The sequence below is a fragment of the Aotus nancymaae genome, unplaced genomic scaffold (genome assembly GCF_030222135.1).
Source record: "Aotus nancymaae isolate 86718 unplaced genomic scaffold, 86718_ANA_hifiasm-v0.15.2.pri h1tg000010l, whole genome shotgun sequence".
Lineage (NCBI taxonomy): Eukaryota > Metazoa > Chordata > Mammalia > Primates > Aotidae > Aotus > Aotus nancymaae.
In genome coordinates, this window is record NW_026988421.1 from 36,316,829 (window position 1) to 36,330,915 (window position 14,087).

At 41.9% G+C, this 14,087-nt stretch overlaps 1 protein-coding gene across 5 annotated transcripts in view; it reads right to left on the reverse strand.

The window, feature by feature from the left end:
- Positions 1-14,087, reverse strand: part of PLCE1 (phospholipase C epsilon 1) — a 341,927-nt gene that overhangs the window by 80,201 nt on the left and 247,639 nt on the right. For all 5 annotated transcript variants that reach the window (XM_064374097.1, XM_064374096.1, XM_064374095.1 and 2 more), the window contains 2 exons: positions 11,120-11,378; positions 9,001-9,206 (listed from right to left, as the gene is read on the reverse strand). In XM_064374097.1, coding sequence (XP_064230167.1) covers positions 9,001-9,206; positions 11,120-11,378 — 465 coding nt within the window. The remainder of the gene's footprint in view (positions 1-9,000; positions 9,207-11,119; positions 11,379-14,087) is intronic.

Here is a 14,087-nt window from a genome sequence, read left to right on the forward strand (position 1 = left end):
TCTAATATTCTTTATAACTGTATTATCTTTAGCAAGGTATCTGACCATAAGCATAAGAAAGCAACTAGATGACCTATTGCATTTTTATTCTTAACAATAATAATCTTCATTATGTATTAGTTTTCCTGCTTGTGTCAGGAACTGTGTTCAATACTTTCTGCACATTTTTGTACTAAATCCAGTCTATGTGCAAGGTAAGTTTTATTATTCTTTTTCTACCTATGAGGAAACTGAGATTCAGAAAGGAAAGTAATTTGCTCAAGGTAACTCATCTCAGAAGAGGCCAAGCCAAGGCGAGATTTCAGTCTAACTTTATAGCCTGGGATCTTCATTGTTAGGCTTGTTTGCCTTCAATTAAATCATAAACAAAAGTTATGATCTGAATATATTGGGGCTAAAATAGGAAAAAACAAGACTTAATAGGCTGGCTTGAGACGTATCTCTGTTAAAAATAAAGTACAATTAGTTCAAAGATACTCCTTGGAAAGTAGGCAGATTTCTTGAGTTCAGACTGGGCAACATGGTGAGACCCCATCTCTACAAAAAATACAAATGTTAGCTGAGTATGGTGGCATGCCTGTAGTCCCAGCTACTCAAGAAGCTCAGGTGAGAGGATTGTTGGAGCCCAGGAGGTGGAGTCTACAGTGAGCTAAGATGGCACCGTTGCACTCCAGCCTGGGCAATAGAGCAAGACCTTGTCTCAAAAAATAAAAAGTAAATAAAAATTTAAAAGGACATTCCTTGGGAAATATGGTAGTGGTGGCCAGATAAGCAAGACAGTTTTCCTGGACTCAGCCTTAGATTTTTTACTTTCTGTGTGCGTGTGTGTAGGTGTACACAGAAAAAGGCTAGTCTGCATAGAAAATTTAGCACGTTCCCTCTACTGAGTCAGGAACCTGGATTATTTGAGCCAGGAGGATCAGGGAGCAGTGAAGGCAAGGGATTGCTTCTTTTCTACATGGCCACCTTGGCAGGAACCTGCCCAAGAGTCTCTTTCTTTACAAAGCATAGGAAATTATTTGTAAGATAAAGGTTTCTGCTGTTTGGTCCACAGACATTACTAGCAAAGTGGTGGGTAAAACTGTGAAGGAGCTGGTGTATAGGTTGTTCCATGTGTCTCTGGGAAAGAAGACTGTCATGCTCAGGAGACACTTGGGCCACCTACTGCCTCTTGATGAGGCAATGACAGTATCATGGGGCTTGGTGTGCTCCTCAGTTTAGACTGTGGCCCCTGAATAGGATTACCATTCTTGCTTTCAAACAGCAGGTCCTACCTCCTTGCCCTACACAGTGGATATTCTTTCTTAAAAAAAGAAATATTGAATTTTAGTGTCTCACAAATCTGATGGTCAGAAAATCCATTTCAGTGCCCCATACCAGAAACAACCAAAAGTCCAGCAACAATAAAGTTGATTTTGTATCTAAATACATAGAATTTGGTGTATTCATGCAACGTAATTATGTGCAGCAATGAAAATGAGTAAGCAACAACTACATAGAACACCACAAAGTTTAAGCAAGACACACAAGAATGCAAATGGCGTTTTTTGTGGCACAGAAATACATACATTTAAGTAAATGTCAGTTTCAAAACCAGGCTTAAGAATGCATATTGGTAGAAAAACTACAAAGAAAAACAGGATGTTGTAAAACTTGTAATAGTTTTTTCTAGGGGAAAGCTGGTAACATAATTGGGAAGGAAAATAAGAAGTTTAGAGATGGTGGCAATGTTCTAACCCTGGGTGCTAGTTATTCACTTGATGATTATTCAAATATATTTTCTGATAAATGGTTTATTTTAGAATAGTTTTAGATTTATAGAAAATTGCAAAGACAGTATACCTTACACAAAGTTTTCCCTATTAATATCTTACATTAGTCTGGTATATGTGTCATAATTCATGAACAAATCCTAACACATTATCTCTAAGGGTCATACTTTATTCAGCTTTTCTTAGTTTTTACCTAGTGTCCTTTTTCTCTTCCAGGAGCTCCCATTACATTTACTTGTGAGGTCTCTTTAGGCTCCTCTTGACTATGACAGTTTCTCCTTGTTTTAGGTGCTCTTGACAGTTTGGAGGAGTACCGCTCACGTATTTTGTGGAAAGGCCTCAATTAGGACTTGCCTGATACTTTTCACATAAGTAGATGCAGGTTATGGATTCGGGGAAGGAAGACCATAGAGGTAAAGTGTAACTCTTATCACATCATATTGAGGGCACCCACCACCAGCATGACTTCTCCCTGCTGATATTGACATTGATCACCTGGCTGAGGCCCTGTGTGTCATGTGCCACTGTATAGTTACTATTATTACTTTAAACTCCTTTTCATACTCTACTCTTTGGAAAAAAGTCACCATGACCAGGTCACTCTTAAGGAGTGAGGAGTTATGTTGCACCTCCTTGAGGATGAAGAATCTACCTATTTGAAATTCTTTTGCACAGAAGATGTATCTCTTCTACCCCATTTGTTAATTTATTGTTTACACTTATCATTTACTTTTGTCAGTATGAGCTCATGAATATTAATACTTTGGGTGATTTATAACATGATACCACTTTAATTATTTTGTTGCTGTGGCCATTAGGAGCTCTTCCTGTTGGCTCTTGTATTCCTTTCACATATTCCCATCACCCTGTGTGTTTTCTTTTGAGCACTTCCTTACTACAACAAGATGCTCCAGGCTCATCTTGTGTATTTTCTGTCCCAGTCCTAGAATCAGCCATTCTAGGAGAAACCTTGCCTCCCTTTATTAGAAGCCGAGATCTGGCCGGGCACAGTGGCTCACACCTGTAATCCCAGCATTTTGGGAGGCCAAGACAGGTGGATCTCTTGAGGCCAGAAGTTCAAGACTAGCCTGGCCAATGTGGTAAAACCCCATCTCTATTAAAAATACAACAATTAGCTGGCATGGTGGTGGGCGCCTGTAGTCCCAGCTACTTGGGAGGCTGAGGCACAAGAATTGTTAGAACCCGGGAGGCTGAGGTTGCAGTGAGCTGGCACTGTTCCGCTGCATTCTGGCCTGGGCAACAGAATAAGACTTTGTCTCAAAAAAAAAAAAAAAAAAAAAAATCAAGATATGGGATTACATATTTTATGCTCTTTTCCCAATGTTATTTCATAATAAAAAGTGAAAAAAGAAAAAAATTCGTTTGTGTTGTATTTAGCTCCATCCCTCTAAAACTGCTCTCGGTAACACTGGAAAACCGAAACTTATGTCCTCTTACACAACAGCTTCATATATGCCTGCTGCAGTCACCCTGGGTTTAATGTTAAATGTCACCTGTTTGCTGTGTGACCTCGTCAAAACACTCAACCTCTCTGAGTCTCACTATTAAATGGCAAAAAGACAGTGCTCATCTCACAGAAGGATGATGAAGATCAAATAAGGTAACAATTGGAAAGCACTCAGCACAGCGCCTGGCTAGGTAAAGTACGCTCATTAAATACAGGAAGACCAAGGTTTCATTCCTTGCACTTTTCCTTTCCCGCTTCCTCTTCTCTAGGCTACCTCAGCCCAGCTGTTCCTCTAGAGGGGCTTTCTTTTGGGGCCATTTCCACATTCTCCTTGTCCTACTACTTGTTGTTTTAAAAGCAAAAGGATTCAACTGGTGAGTATTAGTACCCAGTAAAATACAACATATAAATTTGGACATAGAACTTCTGATTTTAATTTAGCAAGATAAATGGTGTTTTCCATATTCCTTTTAAGTTTTGAGTTAAGTCAAGCATGTTCCAGTGAAAAACTACAAGCATTATAAAAAATAGTGCCTGGAAAGAAAAATTGTAAGGCTTTTCTGGAGCCTGTTTCTGCAGCTCAGAGATGATGTAAGCTGGGAGAGAGGGGACGCTGTCTTTCTTGGCATCAGTTTTTATTTTAGAATGCAAAAAGAACTAATGCCAGCTGGTAATAATTCCATTAAAAAGCAATCTTCCAGAGACGAATGCTCAAAATAAAATTGACAATTGTTTGTAATGAAATAAGTTCATTTCGAGCAGGAAACTAGTAGCTTTCATCTCTTAGATGACATAGTGAATGTTATGCAATTTTGTGCCTGATTTTCTTAGAAGATAATTTCCTGTGAGTTTATAAGACGGGATAAGGTGGAATGTTAAGAGTCATTTAGGAACTAAATAATGTTAACCAAAGATCACAGATGTGGTTTACCAGCAAAAAAACTACCTTGTCAAACTTAGGTTGTATGTCTTAAGGAGAGGACCAAGGAGTAAAAATAGAAGAAAGGTTTTTATCCTACTCCTAAAGAGCTTCCACGGTATCCTTCAGTTAGAAACCATAAATAGACAGACTTGTCTAATGTTCCCTGATGAAAATTTTATACTGGATGATCAACAGGTATTTGTTAACCTGGTTAAATATTTTCTTTGTAAGGTTCGTTTGCCTCCTGCAAATTTAACAGAATCTCTTGAACATGATAAACAAGCCTAAATTAAAATTTTTAAAGATAGAAGTAAATCTGTGTCCTTTCCAAAGGACTTGCTACAGCTGTTCTAATAAAATCTTGTGTTTTTAATGCTCTCTTCTGGAAAATTCTTGCTTTTAATTAACCTAGCACCTTCCTTGACTATAAGCATTCTCTGATTATATCTGAGCAGTTTATTGGTTTTGGAACCAGCCTGCCTGAATTTAAATCCTGGCCCTGCTGGCTGTGAGAATAAAATGGAACTGTTAAGATTAAATCATTTAATATATGGAAATAATTTAGGGCAGTGTTTGCTTAAACATAGGCTCTCAATACATATTAGCATCTTAAATATCGCTAATACTATTGTTGTCTGGCTTGCATTTACTAAGTTAGTATTGTAGAACAAAGCCACCAACACAAATGGAGCTTCTCTGTAAAAACGATATCCAAGTTTCCAGTTGGGATTTAAGTGAGAAACAAGCCTAGGGTGAATGTTGTGCAGGCAGTGGGAAAATGGCCTTCTTTGTTACAAATCACAGAAGCGGAGCAAGATGGGTCTGAGGTGTTGGCCAAAGAAGCAGAAAGAGAGAAATACAGGATCCCAGGTATTCCCAGCAAAGCCGGGGAGTGAGACTGTAGGAAGGTCTGGGCTGGGCTGAGGCAGCTGGAGCAGATAAAGGGTGTTGTGAGTTGGGGATTCGTAAGGCTGAGGCCTGTCTGCATCTTTCCCAGTGAAGTATAACTGATTTCCTATCCTTTTATGATTTGGGGCATCCAAGTGCATACTTGTGTACGTGCGGTTAATTCTGGTAACTATTATCTTTTCTCAGGTATTTTACTTTCTTATGCTTAGCCTTTTTTTTTTCCTATCCCTGTGGGGTTGGATTAGCTTCCAGGCATGTGTTTAATGAGGCTACTGGGGTTGAAGGACACAGAAAATAGCTCTTTGAAGTAAGGGAGAGGAGGATGACTGAGGGGTGCTTCTGAAATGGTGACTGCTGCCAAGAGTGTCCACACCTAAGTGCTGGAGCCGCCTGTATTTGTCTGTTTTCACGCTCTTATAAAGAACTGCCTGAGACTGGGTAACTTATAAAGAAAGGGGTTTAATTAACTCACAGTTCAGCATAGGTGGGGAGGCCTCAGGAAACTCACAATCATGGTGGATGGCGAAGCGGAAGCAAAGCACCTTCTTCACAAGGTGGCAGGAAGGCAAATGAACACAGGAGGAACTACCACCCACTTATAAAACCCTCAGATCTCACGAGAACTCATTATCATGCGCCCAGCATGGGAGAAACCGCCCCTATGATTCAATTACCTCCACCTGGTCTCTCCCTTGACACCTGGGGATTATAATTCAAGATGAGATTTTGGTTGGAGGCACAGCCAAACCATATCACCCTCAGAGCCTCAGCTTGGCATTTTTTAAGGGTGTGAGGCACACATTGATCACAATAGCCACCATTTATATTGGCACTTAGAAAGTGCTGTGCATTTTTCTTAATTTATATATCTCTCTAACGTAATCCTCACAAAACCCTATCAAGTAGTACTGTCATTCCCAGTTTACAGATGACAAAACTGAGGCCTAGTAAGATTCAGCTACTACCTAGGTGACAGAAATAGTAAGTGGTGGTGTCAAAATTCAGTCCCAGGCAATGTGACTGAAAGGTCTGAGTTCTTAATCAGCTCAAACAGCCTCCGTTTTAGGTTTCTGTCATCATCTATATCTCATTTCTCCAAATGAACAGATCCTTCTTAAGGTGCAGCAGGCCAAAGAGGGTCAACAATATTGAAAATGATGGCAATGAGAACTTGCAGCTCCTATATGACTCTATGCTCTTCTCTATACACCTTAATACTCCTAATTTCCATTTCCCAGCAATGGTGCCACATGCTCCTTTTAGGTCTCCATGCCTTTGTTGAACACATACCTTTTTAAAAACATGCACAGGCAAAGCTTATTTATTCTTTATGCTGGCAAATAAAAATGTATTTATTAATGAGCATTATAATTCATATGAAATGTAATTGGAATGCTTTCAGAATTCAGATGTTCCTAACCTTCAGGATTAGACATAAAAAGAGGCTGAGGGTTAGCCCCTCTACAATCAAAAGAAATGCCTTAAATGTTGCAGGACAAAGGATCATCCCCTGTGACTGAGCACATGGTCAGGCTCATGACCCAGCGCTAATATTGATTAGTTAGGCAAGTGGCTTCAGCTCACTGGGCACAACTTCTTCATCTGTCCAGAAGTTAGACAAGCCTATTTGAAGACCCCATTGACATTTTAAGATTTTCTCTTGAACTCCCGACCTCAGGTGATCCGCCCGCCTTGGCCTTCAAAGTGCTTGGATTACAGGCGTGAGCCACCATGCCCGGCCGGTGACATTTCAAGATTTTCTCAACCCAATTCCCTTCCTGCTGACATCTTGAAGTTTGTTTTTCGTTGTTGTAGAGACAGGGTTTCACCATGTTGCCCAGGCTGCTCCTGAACTCCTGGACTCAAGTGATCTGCCTGCATGGCCTCCCAAACGGCTGGGATTACAGGCATAAGCCACTGCTACCCAGCAAAAAGAAATCTTGAACTTTTTATAATCACTTTTTGAGATTTCTATGAGGGTTTCTAGCGGTTTTCTGGCAGGAATAGCTGTGAGGTTTGGGAAGAATTATAAGAGCACCCTGTAGGCGGGGTGAACCAAAGGACCTTGAGATTGTCCCTTCTTTCTTTGCTGTAGTTTTCACAGGGCTGGTGGTTGCCAAGTGAACAAGGGCTGGAGGTTGCTGTTTGTAGAGTCTCTGTTTCAGCCAGATCAACAAAGCATAATTCCTATGGGCTTTTCAATCTCCACATCTTTGGCACACATAACCCTGTGCTGGACATTTTAACATGGGGTTCTGAATCGGCAATGGATTCCCATGTCCCGGCAGATGGCCACAGAAGTAGTGCTTGCTGATCTGGTCTTGGTGAATTCTGTGAAACTGTCCCACCACCTATGTTGTGTGTTGAGCTTCCTTTCAGAATAGCAGTCACTTGAGGTAAGGGAGCTATCACTGGTACTTAGGTACACAAGTTTCAAAGTGAGGATTTCAATATGACTTCACAGGTTTTATAAAAGAAATATTTGCATTTTTGTGTTTTTCTTCCCTTCTAAGAGTGCTTGCAGCAGGGTTGGAAAATGGGCAGTGGAAGAGAAATGTTCTTAGGATGTAGATGATAAAATCATTAGGAAGAAGACAAGAGACTAAGGAGAAAATTAGAAACAAAAATTTCATAACAGGTGATGAAATGATGCAAGAAATTTATCACTTGAAGGAACCTCAAGGGAAAGGAAAGGATAGTCTAGGGTCTGAGGCTCAGTGAAAGTGGCAGTCCTGAAGGTATTTTAGAAATATCAAATGACATACACACATGCACAAACACACACACAGCCCCAGATGAAGGTTATTGTAAAAAGAGCCACATGAAATTCATTATTTTATCTACTCCTATATGATGTATCCTAGCCTTAATAGTGGGATTTAAGGAAGAAATTTCAGCCAGATCCCAGTATGAGGAAAACGCATTCTTCTCCCAGACATCTGTTTAATTTTTCTTACAAATATTGTGAAACTTACAATGAATTGTGATTTCCTCTTTCCTTTGACTGCTAAGTATCTCAGAACAAAATTTAGTCACTGTGTAGGCTATATAGTATACATTTTTGTATGTTTTGTTTTCTCCTATCCTTATTTTTCTTTTCTTTAATATCCTCAATTATTCATGTTTATTCTTATAAGCATCTACAAAATCTTTTGTTGGAAGAAATAGATATATACCTAGATACTGAAAAAGAGAGGGAGAGAGATTAAGAACTTAAATGGCTCTGAGAGGCTTCCTCTGCAGATGTGCTTATTTGTAGATGGTCTCTCTCTATATATAGTTTGCCACTAAAGTCAGCAACCTGCTAAGTGAAAAATCTTTGAAATAATCTCTGAGCAACTGGAAGGACTGAACAATTAAAAATCTACAGATGGTTGCGTGTGTAGGGTTAATTTTAACATACCTCACAGAGCAGTGTTTCTCAAAGTGACATCCTTAACTCTCAACTCAGAATCACCCAGAGGTTGAGAGAGCTAAAGATACTGATTTCTAGGTATCACCTAGACCTAACTAAATTAGTAGATTTGATTTCAAAATATCTTAATACCCACCCTAGTACCCCACCTAAGAATTAATAAAACCCACCGTTAGAAAACTAGGAAATAAAAGATCACAGCTCTCCTCCTGAAATTTAATGTGTTGACTTCTTAGGAATGGCAGGATAGCTCTAGGTTTGTTTTTCTTTAAAGGGGTAATAAGTGGTAAGAAGTTAAATTATGAGCAGTAATTTTAGAGCAAAGCAGCAAAATAAGAAAGATAAATTTGAATTTGGACTTGGTAAGGTTTGACAATAAAAAAGTGTGGCTTAATGATAAAAGTGGCAGGTTTTGATGAGGTGTCCATCTGAAACTAAGTTGAAGTAGGAAACAACTCATCAACAGGAAAAAAGAAGACGTGGGCATTCCCCACTTTTAAAGTGTAAAACTTACTGCCATCGGGTTTTATCCTTCAAGGAACTTTTCCTGGAGCTGTTCCCTTCACTGGGGCTGTCCTCCTCCTCTGTCTCCAGACTTCGGCTGCAGCTCCGGATGACCTGAAAGATGCTGTTGACAGTGGACTCCTTCTCTGAATTCTTTAAGCCATTTTGTCCCACTCGTTGTAAGAAATTATCTTGTCCACTGTAATCTGCTACAAACTACAGAAAAATACATCGAGAATTTGCTGTTGCAACTTAATATGCCTGGAGAACCTACTTGGCTAGGGAAGCAAAATCATAAAGTAATAAATAATGGCATTTGTGCCTATTTTATGGGAAAGAAAACAAGAGCCTCCAGGAAAAACATTTTTTCATTTCACCACATGAAATATCAAAACTCACCCTTGTTTCCACTGAGACAACTTTAATCCCTCTAGGAATCGACACTCCACTTCACATTTAAAACACCAAAAACAATATTATTTCAGGGTTCCCCAAGGAGAAGATTAGCCACTTCGCAGAGGAAGGGCATGGTTATTTTATCCTTGTAGTGAGAATTGAGAAAAACCATGAGTAAAGTATGCTATTCTACAGAACCAGATAAAATGACTAGGCCCAAGCAAAACACTGAGAAGAGGTGATGTTTTGCTTTATTGCTCGTGTCCTATAACAACACAGTGGCTTCTTCCTGGCTTTTAAGCTCTTATTGTTTGTACAGTTGATCAGGAAGCTCCTCCCATCAGAGGTGAGAGCTGTGCCTGGGATAAGAGACATGGAGGGAGGGGTGTGGCCTGGGAGGCTTCCTTTAAGCTTCCTCCTCCATTTCTTGCCGTTTTATCCCAGCTCATAACCCAGAAAGATGCCGGTGGTGTTGCCTGTACCTGTCAGGGGCTCTTAAGTCTTCCTGATATCAGGTGATGCCTTTGCTCCCAGGTGACACAGAAGAGGCTGAAGGTTGAGGAGAGTCTTCCCACTCCCATGGAGAAGGTGTGTACATGACTCTCTCTCTGTGTGTGTGTGTATGTGTGTGTGTGTGTGTGTGTGTGTATGTGAAAGGTCAATAGTGGATTCCATCATCATGGCAGGAATGATCCTAGATTTGGGTTTGGTCCTGGGTAAAGAACTTCCCAAAATCTCCATAAAGATTTTTCCATTTAGTCACTTCTTTCATTTTAAAACACCCTAGAGAAAAGTTTCCTTCTCATTTCTCTCTAGTTTGTCGATCCCCCTTCTCTCCAATGCCCGATGTCCTGGGTCAAACCTCACACCATCCCTTCTGCTCTGGGAATCAGGAACAGGAGGCAACGGGCCTGGGAGGAACAAGGCCCTGGGGATCAGGAGCCTGGAGCTTATCTCTAGATGAGGCTCCAGGTTCCCCAGCATTTTTCCATAAGGGATGGAAAGAAGGCAGTGTTGACTTCCCCTCTTTTTTCTTCGACTGATGTGGAAAACTTAATACGCTTATTGACTTTCTTTATTCCTTGTATCCAGACATTCCCACCCAATAAGAAAAACCTGTCAATCTTTGAAAAAACATCTAAAACAATAACCTTTTCAACTTGTACTTACACATTAAACCTAATACATTAAAATTAACTTCACAGGCTGGGCGTGGTGGCTCATATCTATGATCCCAGCTTTTTGGGAGGCCGAGGCAGGCAGATCACCTGAGGTCAGGAGTTCAAGACCAGCCTGACCAACATAGTGAAACCCTGTCTCTACTAAAAATACAAAATTAGCCAGGTGTGGTAGCGCATGCCTATAATCCCAGTTACTCGGAAGGCTGAGGCAGGAGAATTGCTTGAACCTGGGAGGCGGAGGTTGCGGTGAGCGGAGATCACGCCATTGCACTCCAGCCTGGGCAACAAGAGCAAAACTGTGTCTCAAAACAAACAGACAAACAAAACAAACAAATAAAAAAACTGACTTCACAATACTATGCCCCACACAGTGCTAGCTGGCATCCTTTTCTTCAGAACATCCAAGGATCTATGTGCTACCCAGAAACAGTAATAACAACTGTTAACCCTGTGTTCAATCAGTGATCATTTCTTTAGTGAGCACAGGTGGGGCCTGATGAGACGGGCAGCAACAGTGGCTCCTCAGGCCACGATGATTCTGAAAGGCCTTACCTCTAAAGTCTCTTCTCGGGAATTGTACCGCGGGCAAAGCTTCATGAGGCCGGAGGCGCCGTCGAGCACTTCACAGAGCTCCTTCAGAAACACCCCACAGAACGGAACCACCTTACAGCCAGGGATGTGCAGGGCACGCGTCACCACCTTTCTGTACTCACAAGAGGACTCATGCTGGGCCATAGCGTCCTTCAGGCTCCTCATGGTCTCAATATCAGACTGGTCCATAAACTGCCACATTTTTAAAACTTTTCTTGACCTATTGCAAGTAAATGACATTTTTTAGTCTGAAGGAGAAATAATATAGTTTACAGCAAGGAGCCTAAATTCCATACAAATTCATTCTTTTTGTTAATTATTTTTTAAGGTGGAGTCTCGCTCTGTCGCTCAGGCTGGAGTGCAGTGGTGCGATCTCAGCTCATTGCAACCTCTGCCTCCAAGGTTCAAGCAATTCTCCTGCCTCAGCCTCCCCAGTAGCTGGGACTACAGGTGTGTGCCACCATGACTGGCTAATTTTTGTAGTTTTAGTAGAGATGGGGTTTCGCCATGTTGGCCAGGCTGGTTTCGAACTCCTGACGTCAGATGATCCACCCGCTTCGGCCTCCCAAAGTGCTGGGATTACAGGCGTGAGTCACCGCACCCGGCCCCAAGTGTTCTTTACTTGTTAATATTTACGTAGGTTTCCTATCCCCATCTACTTCCCCAGATAATATGAATAATACTTTCATAAATTGAAACTAAAAATTAAGTAAGACAGATACAAACAAAAATAGGTATATCGGCCACGTATGGAAACTGGGCACTGAATGTAGGATTGAGTTTTTCTGGCAGCTATGGCCAAAAGGAGAAAGCAGAGGGTAATAGGGTTTGTACAAATATTGATGGAGGAGGACTGCCTGGGGAACCTGGCCCATCTGGTCCTCTTGATCTTTTAAATATTACTCTTGGATTAAGCCAGTCCCTTAGTGATAAACATAAGGCCATTGTTTTCACCTCTTCTGTATAATTGATTTTTCCTGAATCAAGCTTTGACATGAAGCCACCAGCCCATTTTGGGGGACCTTGTAAAGTATTCTTTGCATAACAGGATGTTAAGTGGGACTTTCCCTATTCTGAAACTCCTGGTGAGAACCACAGGTGACACTGCACCACACCTTCTAAAGAGAGGCTGTCACAAGGTGGTGCCTGAACTTCTCTGCCCACTCTCTTTCTGCCCATGCAGAGGAAGTGGATCTGAGCAGATAGGTTGGGAATATTTCTCCAGGGAGAATTGTGGGAGGGCTCACCTCTCTGTGAGGGGAGGAAGTGCAGGGGGCGTTAAGTGAATTCCATGGGGACATTGAACTGTGTCCCGGGCAGTTTGTGGATCACATGGACTGGTACCTGACTCTTGCCTAAAGACTTGAGGCTAGATGGAGCTGCCTGATGGCAAAGGGAGAGAGAAGATTCCAGTGGATACGTCCTGTGCTTGCAGAGTTCGGAGGGCAAAGTGCTGAGTCTTTTCTGTGAGTCAGGAGGGGACGCTGTAGAAAGAGGTGGGGCTTGAACTGTCTTGAAGGGCTTGCCTGCCCAATGAGGTGACCCTAGCAGAAAGGGCCTGTGAGGACAGGAACCCCGGGGAGTGAAGACTAAGAGGCTGACCAGAGGGTACACTGCATTTCACTAGGTAATGGTGCAGTGGGGAGGTGGGGGAAATGAATAGAGTAACTAGTAAGAAAACCTAAAAGCACCCTCCGTTGGTCTCTGTGAGGGCACCAAGGCCAGATTTCAACTGCCCCATTAGGTAAGACTCTGTGCTCCCTTTACCCCCATCCTTTCCCCTCTCGTCTCCCATCCACCTTTTTTCTGCAGAGATCCAGTTGAACAGAAGAGGGAGAAAAAAGATAAACCCTATCTTCCCCATTACTACAAGTCTCTGAGATTGGTTGGGCTGTGAAACATGGGGAAAGGGAAGAAAATATATATTGAATGAGAGATTAAAATTTTGATTTCGGGTTGGGTGTGGTAGCTCAAGCCTGTAATCCTAGCACTTTGGGAGGCGGAGGCAGGCGGATTGCCTGTGGTCAGGAGTTCAAGACCAGCCTGGGCAACATGGTGAAACCGTTTCTACTAAAATACAATAAATTAGCTGGGCGTGGTGGTGTGCACCTGTAGTCCCAGCTACTCAGGAGGCTGAGGCAGGAGAATCACTTGAACCCAGGAGGCGGAGGTTGCAGTGAGCCGAGATCACATCACTGCACTCCAGCCTGGGCACCATAGTGAGACTGTGTCTCCAAATTTTTTTTTTTTGATTTAGATTAAACTGGATTACAAAATCATTGTGTAATATATAAGGCATCCAAAAGACATAAAGAAGTACAACATGACAACGCCCATGTGCCAACCTCTCAGTTTAAAAAATCAAAGATCAACAATGTGGTTGAGGCCCTAGTGTATTCCTCCAAGAGCACACGCTCTATTCTTCCCTCGCCAGACTGGACCACCACCGGGACTTTGGGGTTCTCTTTTCCTTAAAATTCTTCATACTTTTCCAATATATGCATATATCACTAAGCAAGTTACAGAATTGTTCATGCATTTTTAAACTTTATGTAAATAGTATCACATGGTAGATATTCTTAGACCGAGGTCCCTAGTCCCTGGGCCACAGACCAGTACTGGTTCACGGCCTGTCAAGAACTGGGCCCCACAGTGTGAGGTGAGCAGTGGGTAAGCAAGCATTACAGCTTGAGCTATGGCAGCCATCAGATCAGCAGGTTCTCATAGGAGCGCAAACTCTACTGTGAACTGCGCACATGAGGGACCTAGGTTACACGCTTTTTATGAGAATCTAATGCCTGATGATCTGAGGTGGAACAGTTTCATCCAAAACCATCTGCCCCCCAACCCCACATCCCCAGTCTGTGGAAAAATTGTCTTCCATGAAACTGGTCCCTTGTGCCAAAAAGGCTGGAGATAGCTGTTTTGC